We start from the raw sequence: 17,499 nt of genomic DNA on the forward strand, positions 1-17,499 counted from the left end.
TACTTATGGTACTTCAAAAAATCTAAAAAATTACTACAGTCTGAAGAAATTGCATAGAAATCAGCAGCAAAAAGAATCAACTCAAAATCTCTTACAGAATAAAACTGACAATTCTTTTCGTGAGCAGAAAGTTTCTGTCTTTTTTCCAGCATGATCAAACAATCATCACCAAGACTAATCATAACGGTTTTGCTTGGCACAAACACAAAAAGAAACACAAAAGACACAATCATAACAGAATTATGATGGTGTGGAGAAAACAAAACAGGAAGCAAAAAAGCAAAGAAAAAAATTATTCATTGGGTTGCCTCCCAACAAGCGCTATCGTTTAACACCCTTAGCTAGGCATTGATTTCAATGATGCTCACATAAAAGGTAAGGATTGAAACACAACGAGAGCATCATGGAGCAAATGGCTAGCACATTAAAGTCTAACCCAATTCCTATGCATAGGGATTTTGTGATCAAACAATTTATTGGAGCAAGAATCAACTAGCATAGGAAGGCAAAACAAGCATAGCTTCAAAAATTTCAACATATGGAGAGGAAGCTTGATACTATTGCAATAAGTAGAAGCAAATGATCCTCTCTCATAGTAATTTTCAGTAGCATCATGAATGAATTACACAATATAACCAGCACCTAAAGCATTCTTTTCATGATCTACAAGCATAGAAATTTTACTACTCTCCACATAAGGAAATCTATTCTCAAGAATAGTAGTGGGAGTATTGTAAAAGACTTGAGCACTACAAATTGTGTCCACAATGAAAAAGCAAGGATTAGCAAAGGGGTTCTCGAGAGTATGACAAGTTTTATCACCCCTCTTCTTTAAAGCATAAGTATCCTCACAATAATCATCATAGATAGGGGGCATGCTTTCATCAAAATGATTTTGATCATTCAAAGTGGAAGAACTAAAAAGATCATCTTTATCAAATATAGCATCCCCAAGCTTGTAGCTTTTCATATCATTAGCATCATGGGTATTCAAAGAATTCATGCTAAGAACATTGCAATCATGCTCATCATTCACATATTCTATGCCAAGCATTCTATGTAATTCTTCTTTCAGCACTTGAGCACAATTTTCCATCCCATCATGCTCACGAAAGACATTGAAAAAGTGGAGCATATGAGGCATCCTCAATTCCATTTTTTTGTAGTTTTCTAGCGAAAGAACAAGAAACAAAAAGATTCGATTGGAAGATCTAAAGATATACCTTCAAGCGCTAACCTCCCCGGCAACGGCGCCAGAAAAGAGCTTGATGTCTACTACGCAACCTTCTCCTTGTAGACGTTTTTGGGCATCCAAGCGCAGAGGTTTGTAGGACAGTAGCAATTTTCCCTCAAGTGGGTGACCTAAGGTTTATCAATCCGCGGGAGGCGTAGGATGAAGATGGTCTCTCTCAAGCAACCCTGCAACCAAATAACAAAGAGTCTCTTGTGTCCCCAACACACCCAATACAATGGTAAGTTGTATAGGTACACTAGTTCGGCGAAGAGATGGTGAAACAAGTGCAATATGGATGGTAGATATAGGTTTTTGTAATCTGAAATTACAAAAACAGCAAGGTAACAAGTAACAAAAGTGAGCACGAACGGTATTGCAATGCGTGGAAACAAGGCCTAGGGTTCATACTTTCACTAGTGAAGTTCTCTCAACAATGATAACATAATTGGATCATATAACTAGCCCTCAACATGCAACAAAGAGTCACTCCGAAGTCACTAATAGCGGGGAACAAACGAAGAGATTATTGTCGGGTACGAAACCACCACAAAGTTATTCTTTCCGATCGATCTATTCAAGAGTCCGTAGTAAAATAGCACGAAGCTATTCTTTCCGTTCAATCTTTCATAGAGTTCGTACTAGAATAACACCTTAAGATACTTATCAACCAAGACCCTAATGTCACATAGATACTCCATTGTCACCTCAAGTATCCGTGGGTATGATTATACGATATGCATCACACAATCTCAGAATCATCTATTCAACCAACACATAGAACTTCAAAGAGTGCCCCAAAGTTTCTACCGGAGAGTCAAAACGTGTGCCAACCCTTGTGCATAGGTTCCCAATGTCACGAACCTGCAAGTTGATCACCAAAACATACATCAAGTACTCACATGAATCCACGTGTGCCAACCCATATGCATAGGTTCCCAATTTTCACAAACCCGCAAGTTGATCACAACAGATAGACACATGCAAGACATACATCAAGTGTTCTCAAAGACTCAATTCGATAATATAACTCCAAAGGGGAAACTCAATTCATTACAAAAAGGAGAGGGGGAAGAACATCATAAGATCCAACTATAGTAGCAAAGCCCATGGTACATCGAGATCAAGACATCTCAAGAACACGAGAGAGAGAGATCAAACACATAGCTACTGGTACATACCCTCAGCCACGAGGGATAACTACTCCCTCCTCGTCATGGAGATCGCCGGGATGATGAAGATGGCCACCGGAGATGGATTCCCCCTCCGAGAGGGTACCGGAACGGGATCCAAATTGGTTTTTGGTGGCTACAGAGGCTTGCGGCGGCGGAACTCCCGATCTAGGTTTCTTTCTGGAGGTTTCTGAATTTATAGGAATTTATGGCGGTGGAATTACGTCGGTTGGGCCCACGAGGAGGTCACAAGCCTGCCCTGCGCCACCTGGGGGGTGGTGGCGGCGTCAGGGCTTGTGACTCCCTCGTGGCCCATCTGGCCTTCTTCCAAAGCTTCGGGGGTGTCTTTTGGTCCAAAAAAATCATCGTAAAGTTTCATTCCATTTGGACTCCGTCTGAAAAAGGGTCAAAAACACGGAAAAAACAGAAACTGGCACTTGGCACTGAGTTAATAGGTTAGTCCCAAAAAAGATATAAAATAGCATATTCATGCATATAAAACATCCAAAGTGACAAGATAATAGCATGGAACCATCAAAAATTATAGATACGTTTGAGACGTATCAATATGTTACTTGCCCGAGACTCAATCGTCGGTCTCTCCATACATAGTTCAATCTCATTACCGGCAAGTCTTTTTACTCGTTCCGTAATACAATATCTTGTGACTAACTCCTTAGTCACATTGCTTGCAAGGTTCTTGTGATGTTGTATTACTGAGAGGGCCCAGAGATACGTCAGAGTCATACGGAGTGAAAAATCCGAGTCTCCATCCATGCCAACCCAACAAACACCCTCGGAGATACCTGTAGAGTACCTTTATGATTACCCAGTTACAAAGCAATGCTTAATAACACAAGGCATTCCTCCAGTGTTAGGGAGTTGCATGATCTCATGGTCTTAGGAACAAATACTTGGCATGAAGAAAGCAGTAGCAATAAACTAAGTGGTACGATCAAATGTTATGCTTACGGTTGGGTGTTTTCCATCACATAATTCTCCTAATGATGTGATCCCATTATAAAATGACAACTCATGTCTACGGTTAGGAAACCTTAACCATCTTTGATCAACGAGCTATTCTAGTAGAGGCTCACTAGGAACACGGTGTTGTTCATATATCCACACATGTACTTAAGTTTCTAGTCAATACAATTTAGCATGGATAATGAATGATTGTCATGAACAAGGAAATATGATAATAACAACTTTATTATTGACTATAGGTCATATTTCCAACAGACAGGGGATGGCCTTCTAGCCATTTCCCTAGAGGTCTCCAACGACGATCGAGCGATGGAGAGAACCTTCAACGACAAGACGACAGTCCTACTCGTGAGGTTCCATGCCGTTTTGACCATGGAATAGGCGCAGGCGCACTTCAACACCGCTGTGGTGGAGGAGCAACCAAAGTTGGCATTCCAACAGGTGCAAGAGGAGCATTGGTGCAACCTCTCCTGCCTCGAGCTGCACCGGGACACCGAGGGCCAAATCTACAACGAGCTCACGAGCGAGGAGGCCATGGCCGCAGAGAACCCCAACTTCATCGCCGAGCAGCAGTCACTGTCTAAGGCGCGCTAGCGATTACAGATGAGAACACCGATAGGTGCATGTCGTTCCCGCCGCCAACTATGTTTCATCCGTGTTGGTTCAACAACGAGGCCTACCCGTCAACATACATGATGGAACTCACGTGCGTTGGAGACGGAAAGTTTACAGACTCCAACGAGGAGGATTAGTGCATGGGAGGTGGCATGGCCTTGAGTCGCAAGTGGGACGGTCTGTGTTCCATGTCCTACTCTACCTCGTCCATGACCGCACCTTCACCTTATCGGTCTCATCCCCATCAAACATGGACATGACCAACGCCGAAGGGGAACAAAAGGACTTGCTGAACGGTCATTGTCGTAGATGTAAACTAGGTTTAGGTCCTATCACTTTTGTTTGATGAAATATGTCAAAACTATGTAATGGATGTGCTCTGTTTAGATGAAAATCATCAGGTTTGCATGTAATTTGTGTGGACTATTGAAATCCGGTTTAAAATGTATGTGGGCACAGTTGAATTGCGAGCTTTCACATCAGTGTGTGTGTATTGGTTCAGACTAATCCATGAACAGATGGCATGATGTCTGATTTGGTATTAGCGTTGGAGATGCCCTTACTCAATTTTATCTTACCGTAGGATTTGCTTCTCCACACGTGGAAAACAATCATGCAACATTATCTTATACTTCCTCCGTCTCAAAATAATTGTCTCAACTTTGTACTTGTACTAGTACAAAGTTGTATTAAGATTGAGACACTTATTTTGGGTCTGAGGGAGTAGGAAATAAACACACTACTATTAATTGTGTAAGGGCAATGCACGTTAATATCAGATAAGATATTAATTGCATTGTACAGTAATATTAGGTAAGATATAAACTACATGTTAATATTAAGCAAGATATAATTACTTGATTAATGTCGACCTAGACATTAGGCATGATATTAATTATTAGAGGATGCTAAATGTGTTTAGTGCTAAATATGTTTACACTAAACATTGGAGTGCCATAGACCGTTGGATAGATACAAGGGAACATGTGAGATTTGTTGGATCTCCGCAACTCGTTCTTCTTACAACGGTACATATGTACCAAATTCTACCGGGTTCATTTGAACCCAAGGCGAATGAAATGGCCCTCGTCCTTCTTTTTCTTTTTCTTTTGAAAAGGTGGTTGAAACCCCCGATCTCTACATCATTACAATGTGCATAAGCATTCTTACTAATTTTAAAGCAAACCATTACATAATATAGAAGTAACATATATGACTAAGTAAATTTCTTCCGCAACAACGCCTCCAACAAGGGATAAATGACCATGCGTCATCATTGCCTCTTTTGACTAAAGGCGGACTGGACAAGGATTTTCATCGTAGTTGTCGACAGTAGCTACCTCTAGCTAGCAGTAAACCATCACCATGACTAGTTCCCACAACCTAGTTAGCGAAAGTTGAGGGAGCGACATTCAACTTTTGGAATTACGAGATACAACATTTAGAATCCATGGAAGCAACTTTTCACACATAAAACATTGTATTGGGTAGAGCACCCTAGATCTAGGAGGTATGTCGGATTTCCGCGTATGCACACCCCGGATCCAGGGAGGTCCACCGGATCTCAAAGCGAGGGCACACATGCACGCATAGAGTGGATGGGGCATCACATACCCTTATTAGGCACACATGCGAAATTCATGGTTACCAACTACACGAGAGTTCATATTGATCATACCAGGAGAGTATGCAAGCACATGTACATTCCACACTTTTTAAGTTACACGAGCGTCATTTTCGAAAACGACAATTCTCATAATATCTTGTGATGACTTCCTTACACTACCATACCTAGCAGCGTTTATGGCGGGTTCCTCCATTTGAACAATCAAGAATAAGAAAATGAACTGGCACACCATTTCCTCCTCTGAGAACCTAATAAACTTTACCAAATCTACATTGTAGTTTCCCTACCACCGAAGGGTGTTGGTTGCCACGTTAGTTTGATATCGGCAAGTGACTCCTTCATTGTGATGTTTTTATGTGCATGGGATCCTCCATAGTCTCTCTTGGGTTTCTTGGAAGTTCTCCATGTATGTAATGGGGTTTGGCTATGAATTTTGACAAACACGGAGTAGGATGTGGACCAGATCTAGGGAGGGAAGCCGGACCTGCAAGCGTGTGCATGTGGGCACACATAGAGTGTACGGGGCATCACATATCCTTATTAGGCACGCACACTAAATTCAAGGTTACTAACTACAAGAGAGTTTATATCCATCATACCAGGCGAGTATGCAAGAACATGTACGTTCCACACTTGTTCAAGTTGCACAAAGGCCATTTTCGAAAGTGATAATTCTCATAAGATCTTGCGATGACTTCCTTACACTACCATACCTAAGAGCGAATATGGTGGGTTCCTCCGATAGGACAACCAAGAATAAGACAATGAACTGCCATGTTAGCTCGATGTCGGTGAGTGACTCCTTCATTGTGACGTTGTCACATGCACGTGATCCTCCATAGTCACTCTTGGGATTCTCGTAAGTTGTATGTATTGGGGCTCGCCCATGAATTCCAACGAGAGGGAGGATGGGTGTGGTTTATATGAGAGGGATAGATGTTCAATCGAGAAGAATATACTTGGTTAAGAGTGAGAAAAAGGTTTGCGAGTTTTGAACAATGAACGCAACACGATGTGGTGGAAGTGATGAAGCGGGTGGGATGCTAAGAGTCAAGGGGGGGATTTTACCGGATATACCATTATGTACCCTTATGGTAGAATTTCTCAAACACAAAAATGGCATTCTATGAAAACTATAAAAACTTGGTGGACCTTACAAACATTGGGACCATTTTTACGGGAAAACCATGATACAACTTTTAGAAAACCTAGAAAGCAACTTTTCACAAAAAATGAATAAAAAACCTTTGTATTAGTAGCATGCAACATAGAAACTAGGATGTATGATGTGCACGCGTGTAGAGAGAGAGAGAGAGAGAGAGAGGCATTACCTATATTTTATTAGGTGTGTGGATTAAAAGTTGCATGCAGAGAATTCCGCGTATAAGTTGCAATGCTTATATATCCATCGGTTGAGTCTTCGACAATCATACAATACTTCTATTGGACGTATTGGTGAATATGCAAGCATATGTTCCACACTTGCTTAAACTATACAAAAACGATATATTCATAAATGGAAAATGACAAATGTCACAAGATTGTGTGACGACTCTCACAATCTTACTTCCGTTGGACATATTAATATTGGTGAATATGCAAGCATATGTTCCACGCTTGCTTACACTACAAAAACAAGACATTCAAAAACAACAAACGACAAATCTCGGAAGATTGTGTGACGACTCTCTTAACCTGCCAGATTAGCGGTGATTATGGCGACTTTCTCCATGACGACAATGCAGAAGAAGACAACACAGGGGCATACCATTTCCTCCGCTTAGAAGCTTATCACCTCCATTAGCCCTAGATTGCACCACGCCCTACCGTTGAAGGGGGTGGGGGTGAGACGTCATGTCAGCTCGATGCTAAAGACTGGTATTTGTCGACTTGCATGGGCTCCTTCATGATCTTTCCCGGTGTTCTCATAAGTCTCCCCTCTATGTATTAGGGATTAGCCATGAGTTTGGACGACGATGAAGAGATATCGATGAGAGGGAGGTGCTTGGCTGTGTAGTATCAAGTAGGTTAAGTGTAAGCAAAAGGTTTACGAGCTTGGAAGAATGAAGGTGACATGATATAATGGAGGGGGTGAACATGATGGGATGCACGGGAGTAAGGGGAAGCACCTTTTTTGTACCCGATCTATCATACCGGTAGGTTTTCTCGATGAGAAAATATCTCGCATCGTATGGATAGTCTAGATGCATATCTGAAACCTTGAGGGTACCCTCCGACCCTCCTTGGTTCAGCCAGACAAAACTGAAGTTTATGAATTGAAACAACTTTTGGAAAAAATAGTTCATTTGGCTGAATCGAGATGGGCGGAAGAGTTAAGGTTCTAAATTTGCATCCTGTGGGGAGCATTGCCCCATACTAACTAACTCGTACTACCAATTCTTCTATTTTCCGTATTGGTGAATATGCAAGCATATGTTCCATGCTTGCTTAAACTACAGAAACAACAAACGACAAATCTCACAAGATTCTACGACGGCCCTCTTAACTTGCCAGATTAGCAGTGATTATGGCGACTTCCTCCATGATGACAATGCAGAAAAAGACGACAAACAGGCATATCATTTTCTCACCTTAGAAGCTTATCACCTCCGCCAACCCTAGCTTGCACCACACCCTAGTGTCGAAGGGGGTGTGATGAGATTTCATGTCAGCTCGATGCTAAAGACTGGTATTTGTCGACTTGCATGGGCTCCTTCATGATCTTTCCCCGTGTTCTCATAAGTCTCCCATCCCCCCTATGTATTAGGGATTAACCATGAGTTTGGACGACGATGGAGAAGAGATTTTGATGAGAGGGAGGTGCTTAGCTGTGAAGTGTCAACTAGGTTAAGTGTAAGCAAAAGGTTTACGAGCTTGGAAGAATGAAGGTGGCATGATGTAATGGAGGGGGTGAACGTGATGGGGTGCACCCTTTTTTTTTACCAGATCTACCATACCGCTAGGTTTTCTCGATCAGAAATTTTTTTTCCAATACCAACCCAATGCGCGTCGAGGCCACCCTCGTGAGGCGGCTCCACGAGATGCATAGGGGATACAGCTACGACTTTCAAATTAAGAGAAACCCTGGAATTAAAAAAAGGGCAATCCTAAGCCTCTGACATCGTATGGATATTCTAGATGCATATTTGAAACCTTGAGGGTCCCCTTCGAACCTCCTTGCTTCAGCCACATAAAACTAAAATTATGAATTGACATCACTTTTGAAAAAAAAAGTTCATTTGGTTGAACCAAGAAGGGCGGAAGAGTTAAGGTTCCAAATCTGCAACATATGAAGAGAATTGTCCCATACTAACTAACACGTACTACCAATTTCTCAAATAACAAAGATAGCATGAGCCATAAAACATCCGGTACAACCGCTTGGCCAGAAAACGAAGTTTTTGAGGCGTGCCACCGGACATCTCTTGATCGGAGTCTACAACCCATACCACGCGTAGTACTAACAAATTTAGATTAGATTGCGATATTTCCTTACTACTCCCTTTTCGAGAGAAATATTCCATGCTAATCCGGGCCACTCCCGCAGCCGACGCGCATCAGCAGCCAGCCCTTCCCCACCGTCGCATGAAGGCACGGCCACACACACGCACGCGACGATGGACGGCGCGTGTCCCGTTCCGCCAGCCCAGGAGGAGCGAGGCACGGCGCCGTGCTGGCAGTGACCGTCTACCCGGATACGTCCACTCCACGGCCTCTGTCCACATCCACGCTGCCAGCAATGAATTTTCCCTTTCTCTTGGGCCGAAAGGTTTCCGAACTGAGATTTTTCCCGGGGAGGGGGTGACGGGACGAGATGCGCCTGGCTCAGATGCGCCGCTCCTCGTTCACCCCCCACCGTCCCTTTTCAGGGGAGCGGGGAGGGACGAGGCCAAGTTCGCCACCCCGCCGTGCCCGTGCAGGCAACGCAACGCAACCAGGGGTCACATGGGCAGAGGATCCGGAGACGGAGGCGCAAACAAAATCAACGCACGGACGCTTCCGACTTTCAGTTCGGGCGATGGACGGACGGACCTACGCGAACGCGAGAGGAAAAAAACAAACGCGAAAAGCGCGCTGGGAAAAGGCCGGGCGTGGGACGCACCGCATGCCCTGACAGGCGGACCACCACCACCACCACGCCGTCCGGCGGGACCCACGGGCGCGAGGGAGGGGTTAACGGCCGGGCATCATCGCCCCGATTTTCCAGCCCGGCTGTGATCTTTCCTCTGCAAACCGAAAGTAATTGCGCACCAAAAACTGCCGACGCGTGCTGCAGGATCCATCCGAGTCCAACTAATCGCCGTCCCGTCCCAGTCACCCCACACGCAGCGGCCTGATCCATCCATCAACCCAACGTTGGTAGCCTGCTGGTTGCTCGTGCCGCTCCCTATTAATACCATCCTTCCTCCCTGGGCCTCGGCTCCGAACAACCGGAGGTTTGCGTCGCCCTCGATCCCCGGACAAAAATCCCCCTTTTTTACCCCTGCCTTGCCGTTTCTGGTCGCGAGAGCCTCGCCACCACCCCCCACCCCGCCCCCGGGTCCGATCTCCCTCGCGGTCTGTCCCTTTCGCCCCGGCTTCCTATTTCCTTGCGGTTGCGGAGGTTGTTGGAGCGGGGCGAAGGAGGAAAAGAAACAAGCGCCGCGCCGCCGCCGCAGCCATGAACGCGCTCGCCGCGACCAGCCGCAACTTCCGCCAGGCCGCGCGGCTGCTCGGCCTCGACTCCAAGCTCGAGAAGAGCCTCCTCATCCCCTTCCGCGAGATCAAGGTCCCTCTTCATCTCCTCTCCACGCCGACCGGAGCTTGACTTTGTTTGCTTACAATCTTCGGCTTTTCCCTGGCAGGTCGAATGCACCATCCCCAAGGACGACGGCACGCTGGCCTCCTTCGTGGGCTTCCGCGTGCAGCATGACAATGCCCGCGGGCCCATGAAAGGTGGCATCCGCTACCACCCCGAGGTGAGCCAATCTCGTGGGATTGTCTTGCTACTTCCGTCAATTCGATTGCGATTTCTCCTGAAAGGCTAAAACAAGACGCGTCCAAATAGCTTTCAAAAAGGATAAGCAGATTGACGCACGCAAACAAAAAAGAAAAGAAAAGAGCTGAATTGACTGCCAACTTGCCATGCTTTCACATCCATTGTTCATGGTCAACGATGTCATTGTTTCTTTTCATAGATGTGGATCCACGGTACTTTGCATTCTTAGGTTATTTTTGTATATGCTGTGTCCAGCTCTACCGCTTGACTTTCGCCTGTAAGCTTAGTTTAGGGCGTCATGTAGATTCCTTGCCAGGCAAATGATGTGAAGCTAGAATCCTTTTTAATGAGAGCATGCAGCGCTCCTCTGTTATTGCAAGCTCATATTTCTGTTGTTAAACTGTCGAAACACCTGGCGTATCTTCGAAGTCGTTGATTGTGTAACGCCCAATAAATAATCTGTTATCGATGACGGCAAATAATATGTGATGCTGGATAATGTTATTCGTATCCCATATTTTGTCGGTTCTTTGACTGAATTACCTTTTGCGAGTAGGCGCTATTTTATCTAGAAATTGTATCAAGATGTTGATTGTGTAACGCTCAGCAAATAGACTGTTACCGATAACGACAAAAGAATGTGTGATGCTGGATCTTGTTGTTCGTATCCAATATTTTGTCGGTTGTTTGACTGAATTACCTTTTGTGAGTAGGCGCCAGTTTAATCTAGAAATTGTTCTAAGACGTTGGTTGCGTAACGTCCACCAAATAATCTGTTATCGATGACGACAAGAGAATGTATGATGCTGGATCTTGTTATTCGTATCCAATATTTTGTCGGTTGTTTGACTGAATTACCCTTTGTGAGTAGGCACTATTTTATCTAGAAATTGTTTCAAGACGTTGATTGTGCAACGCCCAGCAAATAGGTTGTTATCGATGACGACAAAAGAATGTGTGATGCTGGATCTTGTTATTCGTATCCAATATTTTGTCGGTTGTTTGACTGAATTAGATATCATTTAAGACGTTGATTTTGTAATGCTCAGCAAGAAGGGGAGCCTTGGCGCAGTGGTAAAGCTGCTGCCTTGTGACCATCAGGTCATGCGTTCAAGTCCTGAAAAATGTAGGGAAAGGCTGCATACTAGAGACCCAAATGACAATGCGTTGAACCAATATTCTGCTGATATTTTTATTCGTTGAACCAATATTCTGCTGATATTTTTATTCGTTGAACCAATATTCTGCTGATATTTTTATTCGTTGAACCAATATTCTGCTGATATTTTGAGAGACTGGAAAGTTTGATATCCCTAAATGACAATTCAGTTAAGGAAACGACCAACTTAGCTAATGTACTGCCGGTTGTTTGACTGAATTACTTTTGTGAGGAAGCACTATTTTATTATAAACTGTTTCACAACGTGTGTTGTTCTTTATATTAAATTTCGAAAAGCTAAGGCACTAATTGAGCTGCAGGGTTGACTGATTATCATATTTCTTCTTGTACTTAAATTGCTTGACAGGTTGATCCAGATGAAGTAAATGCACTTGCTCAACTGATATTTTTATTCGTTGAACCAATATTCTGCTGATATTTTGAGAGACTAGAAAGTTTGATATCCCTAAATGACAATTCAGTTAAGGAAACGACCAACTTAGCTAATGTACTGCCGGTTGTTTGACTGAATTACTTTTGTGAGGAAGCACTATTTTATTATAAACTGTTTCACAACGTGTGTTGTTCTTTATATTAAATTTCGAAAAGCTAAGGCACTAATTGAGCTGCAGGGTTGACTGATTATCATATTTCTTCTTGTACTTAAATTGCTTGACAGGTTGATCCAGATGAAGTAAATGCACTTGCTCAACTGATGACATGGAAGACTGCTGTTGCGGCGGTACCATATGGTGGAGCAAAGGGGGGAATAGGCTGCTCTCCTGGTGATTTAAGCAGGAGTGAGTTGGAGCGTCTGACGCGTGTATTTACTCAGAAAATTCATGACCTTATCGGAACCCATACCGATATTCCAGCTCCAGACATGGGAACTAATTCACAGGTATGCTATTATGCAATTTCAGTGCCTTTTCTATAGTTCGCTGCCTTCCTCTGTTCTGCTACTAACTCTATCTGAAACAATTTTTCTCCCATCTTCCATACAGACCATGGCATGGATCTTTGACGAGTACTCAAAATTCCATGGTCACTCCCCAGCTGTTGTCACAGGGAAGCCCATAGTAAGTATTACCATTATAACAGAAAATTATCTGCTGCATATGAACCGTTTACACATTATTGTTATTATGATTATAATGTGGGCCTATTTGTTAGGATCTTGGTGGATCATTAGGTAGGGATGCTGCCACTGGGCGGGGTGTAATGTATGCTACTGAGGCTCTCCTGGCTGAATACGGAAAGTCTATTTCTGGATCAACCTTTGTTATTCAGGTGAGTTGTAATAAATCACTGAGTTGTCGAATGGTAAATGGATAGTAGCAAGTGCCATGGTAAAAAACCAAAATAAGTCTTTTCAAACGTAGTGCTACTGTTCATAGCCATCAAAATCCAGAACTGTGCTTATATTCTATGAAATCTTGCAGGGATTCGGTAATGTTGGTTCATGGGCTGCACAACTCATCCATGAGAAAGGTGGTAAGGTAATTGCACTTGGAGATGTATCAGGCACAATCAGAAACAAAGCAGGGATAGACGTACCTGCTCTGATGAAGCACAGAAATGAGGGTGGTCAGTTGAAAGACTTTCATGGTGCGGAAGTCATGGATTCCTCAGAGTTGCTGGTGCATGAATGCGATGTCCTCCTCCCATGCGCCTTAGGTGGAGTTCTTAACAAGTAAGTCGCTTTAAATGTGGCCTAAATCATTTTTACTAGATTTCACCGTACGTCATGGTTTTGCCCCTTTGCTGTTACATGTTTGTTAGCGTTTTCTTCTACTAGTTTATTGTGAATAGCAAACATAATTGAGATTTGAATACTGTGATATACCGACTTAACAAATTCTGTAGATAAGTTGATGCACTTTTATTCAATCTCTGTACCTGTTGAGCAACCTATTTTCTGATTGCTTCCTAGACATATAGTTTAGACTAAGTAACTGATGATTTGCTTTCATTATCTGAAGAGATAATGCACCTGATGTGAAGGCCAAATTTATAATCGAAGCTGCTAATCATCCAACTGATCCAGAAGCTGATGAGGTAAGAGTATAGACCACCAAATAATTTACGATAATTTTTCATTCTTGAGAAATATAAAAAATACAAACACTTTTTAGTTCTGTTTCCTGGATGTCTCACTTTTGTTGCATGTGATGTAGATCCTTACCAAGAAGGGGGTGGTCGTGTTACCTGATATCTATGCTAATGCTGGTGGTGTGATCGTTAGTTATTTTGAGTGGGTTCAGGTAATTGAGTATACGATGACGGCTTTTACCAACCTGTTTGCTTCAGCCGGCAGTTTCCTTATGCTTTTTTTGATGATGCAGAACATTCAAGGCTTCATGTGGGAAGAAGAAAAGGTGAACATGGAGCTCCACAAGTATATGAACAGCGCATTCCAGCACATCAAGGCCATGTGCAAGTCTCAAGATTGCAGCCTTAGGATGGGAGCATTCACCTTGGGAGTGAACCGGGTTGCACGCGCCACCATCTTGAGGGGCTGGGAGGCATGATGAGTTCCATATTCCTCATCCAATAATCCATGTCCCAACACCGTGGTGGATGACAGTTCTTATATCCACCATCATTGGTTTGGTAAATTCATCATAAGTTGCCGGCATGGGAGGAGTCCAGTTGAAATAATTTTCGGTGTACATGACAGATGATGGGTTTGGTCTTTATGTTAGCTAATTATCTGCCCTGGGTTGCCAAGTATGGCGATCCAGTTCTGTGTGATTGTAAACCTTCAGAGTTGTTGAATGTTTACCAAATGTTTCTGTGATTTAATATCAAAAGGGTTATTTTGGCCTCATTGGTTTCAATAATTTTGGTCTCAGATTTGATGGCCCCAAATGTAAGAGATTATTTTCGCAAGATTCATGCAATGGAGAGTTTCAGCAACTTATGGCAGACAAATATCGAAGAACCGATTGTTAACCCAGATGAACTGCACCCGTTTTTGTTTTCACATGAACCGACGAGATTCATACAAATTCAATCTCATGGATACCCCTAAGGGACCTCCTTCGATGGAGGGTGGTATTTATTCAGACTTGAACTAAACTGGAGCTTCGAAGAGAAATATTTCTAACTAGTTCAAATAACCCCTAAAACTGCTAAAGTTCAACAATAACAATAAAAAAACTAAAACTGCCGATTATGGATAGAACACAAAAGCTATCGTCATGTGCACTGCATTTAGGAACCCAAGAGGTGTTCTTCCAATTATGAACGACGCTTCATGAGCTGCCATGCCCGGTTTCAGAACTACTTCTCCTTTGTTGCCTCCGGCACCTGGGCAGGCAGTGCGAGCACACACAAGTTCGGATTATTTGGTACCTCGTCATAAAAGTTCAGCAGAAACTGTTTGCGAGGCTTGCGGCGCGGCTTGACCGGCACAGATCGAGCCTCGCTGGGTGTAAGATCGCCGGCCGCGGCCATCAATGTCGGTTTGCGCAACCAGTCATGGCCCTTGGGTGGAGCAGATGCAGCGTTGCCAGCGGCCTTCTTGTCTGCAATAGATGTTGGGGCAGAGCCGCAGGTGGACTTTGCCGGCTCTGATCTGCAGGTCCGACGACTGCGCTTGTGCTTCACAAATGGAGCTTGGGCGTCATCCTCCTTGCCGGGGACTTGCGCTGGAGCAGAGTTTTCGTCAGCTGCCACAAGGGGTGGTTTGCAGGGCTGGGTGCTGCACTCTGGTGTACTGAATGAAGCAGGTTCCATGGCCAAGTGCGGCCGCTTGGCTGCTGGAGCCTCGCTGCCATCTTCCTCCGTGACTAATGCTGCACCAGAGCCGTCGTTGACAATCACAATTGCCAGCTCGAAAGGTTCCCCATGGTTCTTATCCGTGGCGGATGGAGCCTCAGTGCTGTCTTTCTTGTCCATGACGAGCTCTTCGCCAGAGACGTCGGCCGCCCCTACCTCCGTCAGAATGCGAGACCGGCCACGGCGTTTGGGCATCGTGGATGATGACCCGCTCACAAGCTTCTTGCGAGAAGCCGGCTTCGGCTGGGAGCCATCCTTCCGAGGCCGACCGCGGGCGCGCTTGTCCCCTGTGGACGGAGACCCAGCGGTCACCGCCGCCGGCGAGCCATACTTCCTAGGCCGACCGGGACCGCGCTTGGGGCCTGTCGTCGGAGGCCCAGCACTCACCGCCGTTGCAGCGGCCTGCCAAGCATCTCTCCTAGGCCGTCCGCGGCCGCGCTTGGCCAGCACCAGCGAGTCATCCTTCTTAGGCCGACCGCGGGCGCGCTTGGGCTGTATCGGCGCAGCCGTCGCCGACGCCGGGACCTCGGTGAGTGCGAGCACGGACTCGGGCTCGTCGTCGGAGCAGCACGAGTACCGGCCAGACGCGGCGCAGACGAAGAGGCCCTCGGCGACGTGCTTGGCGAGGTAGTAGCGGAGGAAGCTGTCGTGCGCGGCGGGGACGCCGGGGTACCTGCCGCGGATGAAGTCCGAGATGGCGGACTCCGCCGAGCCCCCTTCCTCGCCCAGCGCCTCGATCGCCTCTTCGATCATCTGCAACCAACAACCAGACGAGGCCGCAAGACGTCAAACCGGCGGTCGCGGCCCATCCAAACCCCATTGCCATTAATTTCCCTTACCAAGCGCAAGCTAATCTGGATTGAGCGCAAGCGATTTCTCTTGAAATCGGATGCGATGCTTGATTTTTTTTCTTTCCGAATCAACACGGAGCATCGCTGGCGACGATGCTCAATTAGTAAGTAATTTCCTATTTGATTCGGGTGGGTGGGGATTAAAAGAGCAAATCCGACTGTTCTCCCGGTGGAGGGAGAGAGAGAGAATGGACCGAATAAGCGGGGAGGAGTAAGTAGGCGATTAATCCGGCGGGGAGGAGTGATTACCCATGAATACGGTGGGTGATCCGGCGTGGGATCCCGGCGCTTGGGCGCGGCGGCGGCGGCAGCCGACGAGGACGGGTCCCCCAGCGTCGCTTGCCCCGCCGCGACGGCCAGCATTGCGCGGCGATGGGGCGGGCGGATTGGTTGGAGGGAGGGGGCGGAAAGGGGAGGGCGCAAATCTAGAAGAGAAGCAGGTTTAAGGAGGGGGAGAAGGAAGGAAGTGGAGCAACGCGTCTGCTGTTTCTGGGCTGCGTGAAAAGGAAAGCCCGACCCTGTTCGGACCATACTGCCCCTGTTGTAAAGCATTACACCTGAACCTTTCAAATAACACCTCATACATTCCTAGACGTGTCCGATCAGTGATCGGAGAGGACAGAAGGAAAAAAAAAATATCCAACCGGATCCCTCAGAGCAACTTCAACGCGCCGATCCAAATGAACGATTCTTTTGTGCGCTTTTTGTCCGTTTGGGTCGATCGTCCGCTCGACGTTCGCCCTTTTTAAGATTTGGGTCAGCAGGACGCCCTACGCCCGACCGATTTTATGTCCGCGCACACATTTGAAAACAGTTCATGTCGGCACCATGTCAACGACCGTCATACAATGTCAGCTTCAGAAAACAGTTCAGGCGCACTTGTCAGTGGCCGGCACACATACCTGCACAAAAAAGGGCGGAAGTTCGACCACGCCATCACGGTCGTGGTCATGCCAGCACACTTGTCGGCATACAAAAAAATATGACGCTCGTCGACATAGAACGCTCGTCATCGAACTTGAACATGTCAGTCTGCATCTTCTCGAACCACGACCTCTTCCTTGGCGACACGGTGTTGAGATCCACCTTCATGATC

General features: G+C 45.5%; 2 protein-coding genes across 3 annotated transcripts; one reads left to right on the forward strand and one right to left on the reverse strand.

Annotated features, from left to right (window-relative positions):
- The first annotated feature begins 10,044 nt into the window (after window positions 1-10,044).
- On the forward strand, window positions 10,045-14,609 carry LOC123427402 (glutamate dehydrogenase 2, mitochondrial). Its single transcript, XM_045111435.1, has 9 exons — window positions 10,045-10,400; window positions 10,477-10,590; window positions 12,449-12,670; window positions 12,774-12,848; window positions 12,943-13,059; window positions 13,212-13,462; window positions 13,752-13,827; window positions 13,947-14,033; window positions 14,115-14,609. The coding sequence occupies exons 1-9, from the start codon at window positions 10,293-10,295 to the stop codon at window positions 14,298-14,300; spliced, it is 1,236 nt and encodes a 411-aa protein (XP_044967370.1). The 5' UTR covers window positions 10,045-10,292; the 3' UTR covers window positions 14,301-14,609.
- Window positions 14,610-14,720: 111 nt separating this feature from the next.
- Window positions 14,721-16,874, reverse strand: LOC123427401. Of its 2 annotated transcripts, none has more exons than XM_045111433.1 (2): window positions 16,653-16,874; window positions 14,721-16,305 (listed from the first exon to the last, which is right to left on the reverse strand). In XM_045111433.1, the coding sequence occupies exons 1-2, from the start codon at window positions 16,764-16,766 to the stop codon at window positions 15,055-15,057; spliced, it is 1,365 nt and encodes a 454-aa protein (XP_044967368.1). In that variant the 5' UTR covers window positions 16,767-16,874; the 3' UTR covers window positions 14,721-15,054. The 2 variants fall into 2 exon arrangements, with proteins under 2 accessions (XP_044967368.1, XP_044967369.1); XM_045111434.1 differs by lacking the exon at window positions 16,653-16,874 and adding an exon at window positions 16,392-16,625.
- Window positions 16,875-17,499: the final 625 nt, after the last annotated feature.

Source organism: Hordeum vulgare, chromosome 2H (assembly GCF_904849725.1).
Source record: "Hordeum vulgare subsp. vulgare chromosome 2H, MorexV3_pseudomolecules_assembly, whole genome shotgun sequence".
NCBI lineage: Eukaryota > Viridiplantae > Streptophyta > Magnoliopsida > Poales > Poaceae > Hordeum > Hordeum vulgare.

Bases quoted from the DNA above. Each gene is read 5' to 3' on its own strand.
- LOC123427402 (XM_045111435.1), top strand. From the start codon at position 10,293: ATGAACGCGCTCGCCGCGACCAGCCGCAACTTCCGCCAGGCCGCGCGG. The intron at 10,401-10,476 runs GTCCCTCTTCAT...TTTCCCTGGCAG, and splicing joins TCCCCTTCCGCGAGATCAAG to GTCGAATGCACCATCCCCAA. The intron at 10,591-12,448 runs GTGAGCCAATCT...ATTGCTTGACAG, and splicing joins GCATCCGCTACCACCCCGAG to GTTGATCCAGATGAAGTAAA.
- LOC123427401 (XM_045111433.1), bottom strand. From the start codon at position 16,766: ATGCTGGCCGTCGCGGCGGGGCAAGCGACGCTGGGGGACCCGTCCTCG. The intron at 16,306-16,652 runs GTAATCACTCCT...TGTTGGTTGCAG, and splicing joins ATCACCCACCGTATTCATGG to ATGATCGAAGAGGCGATCGA.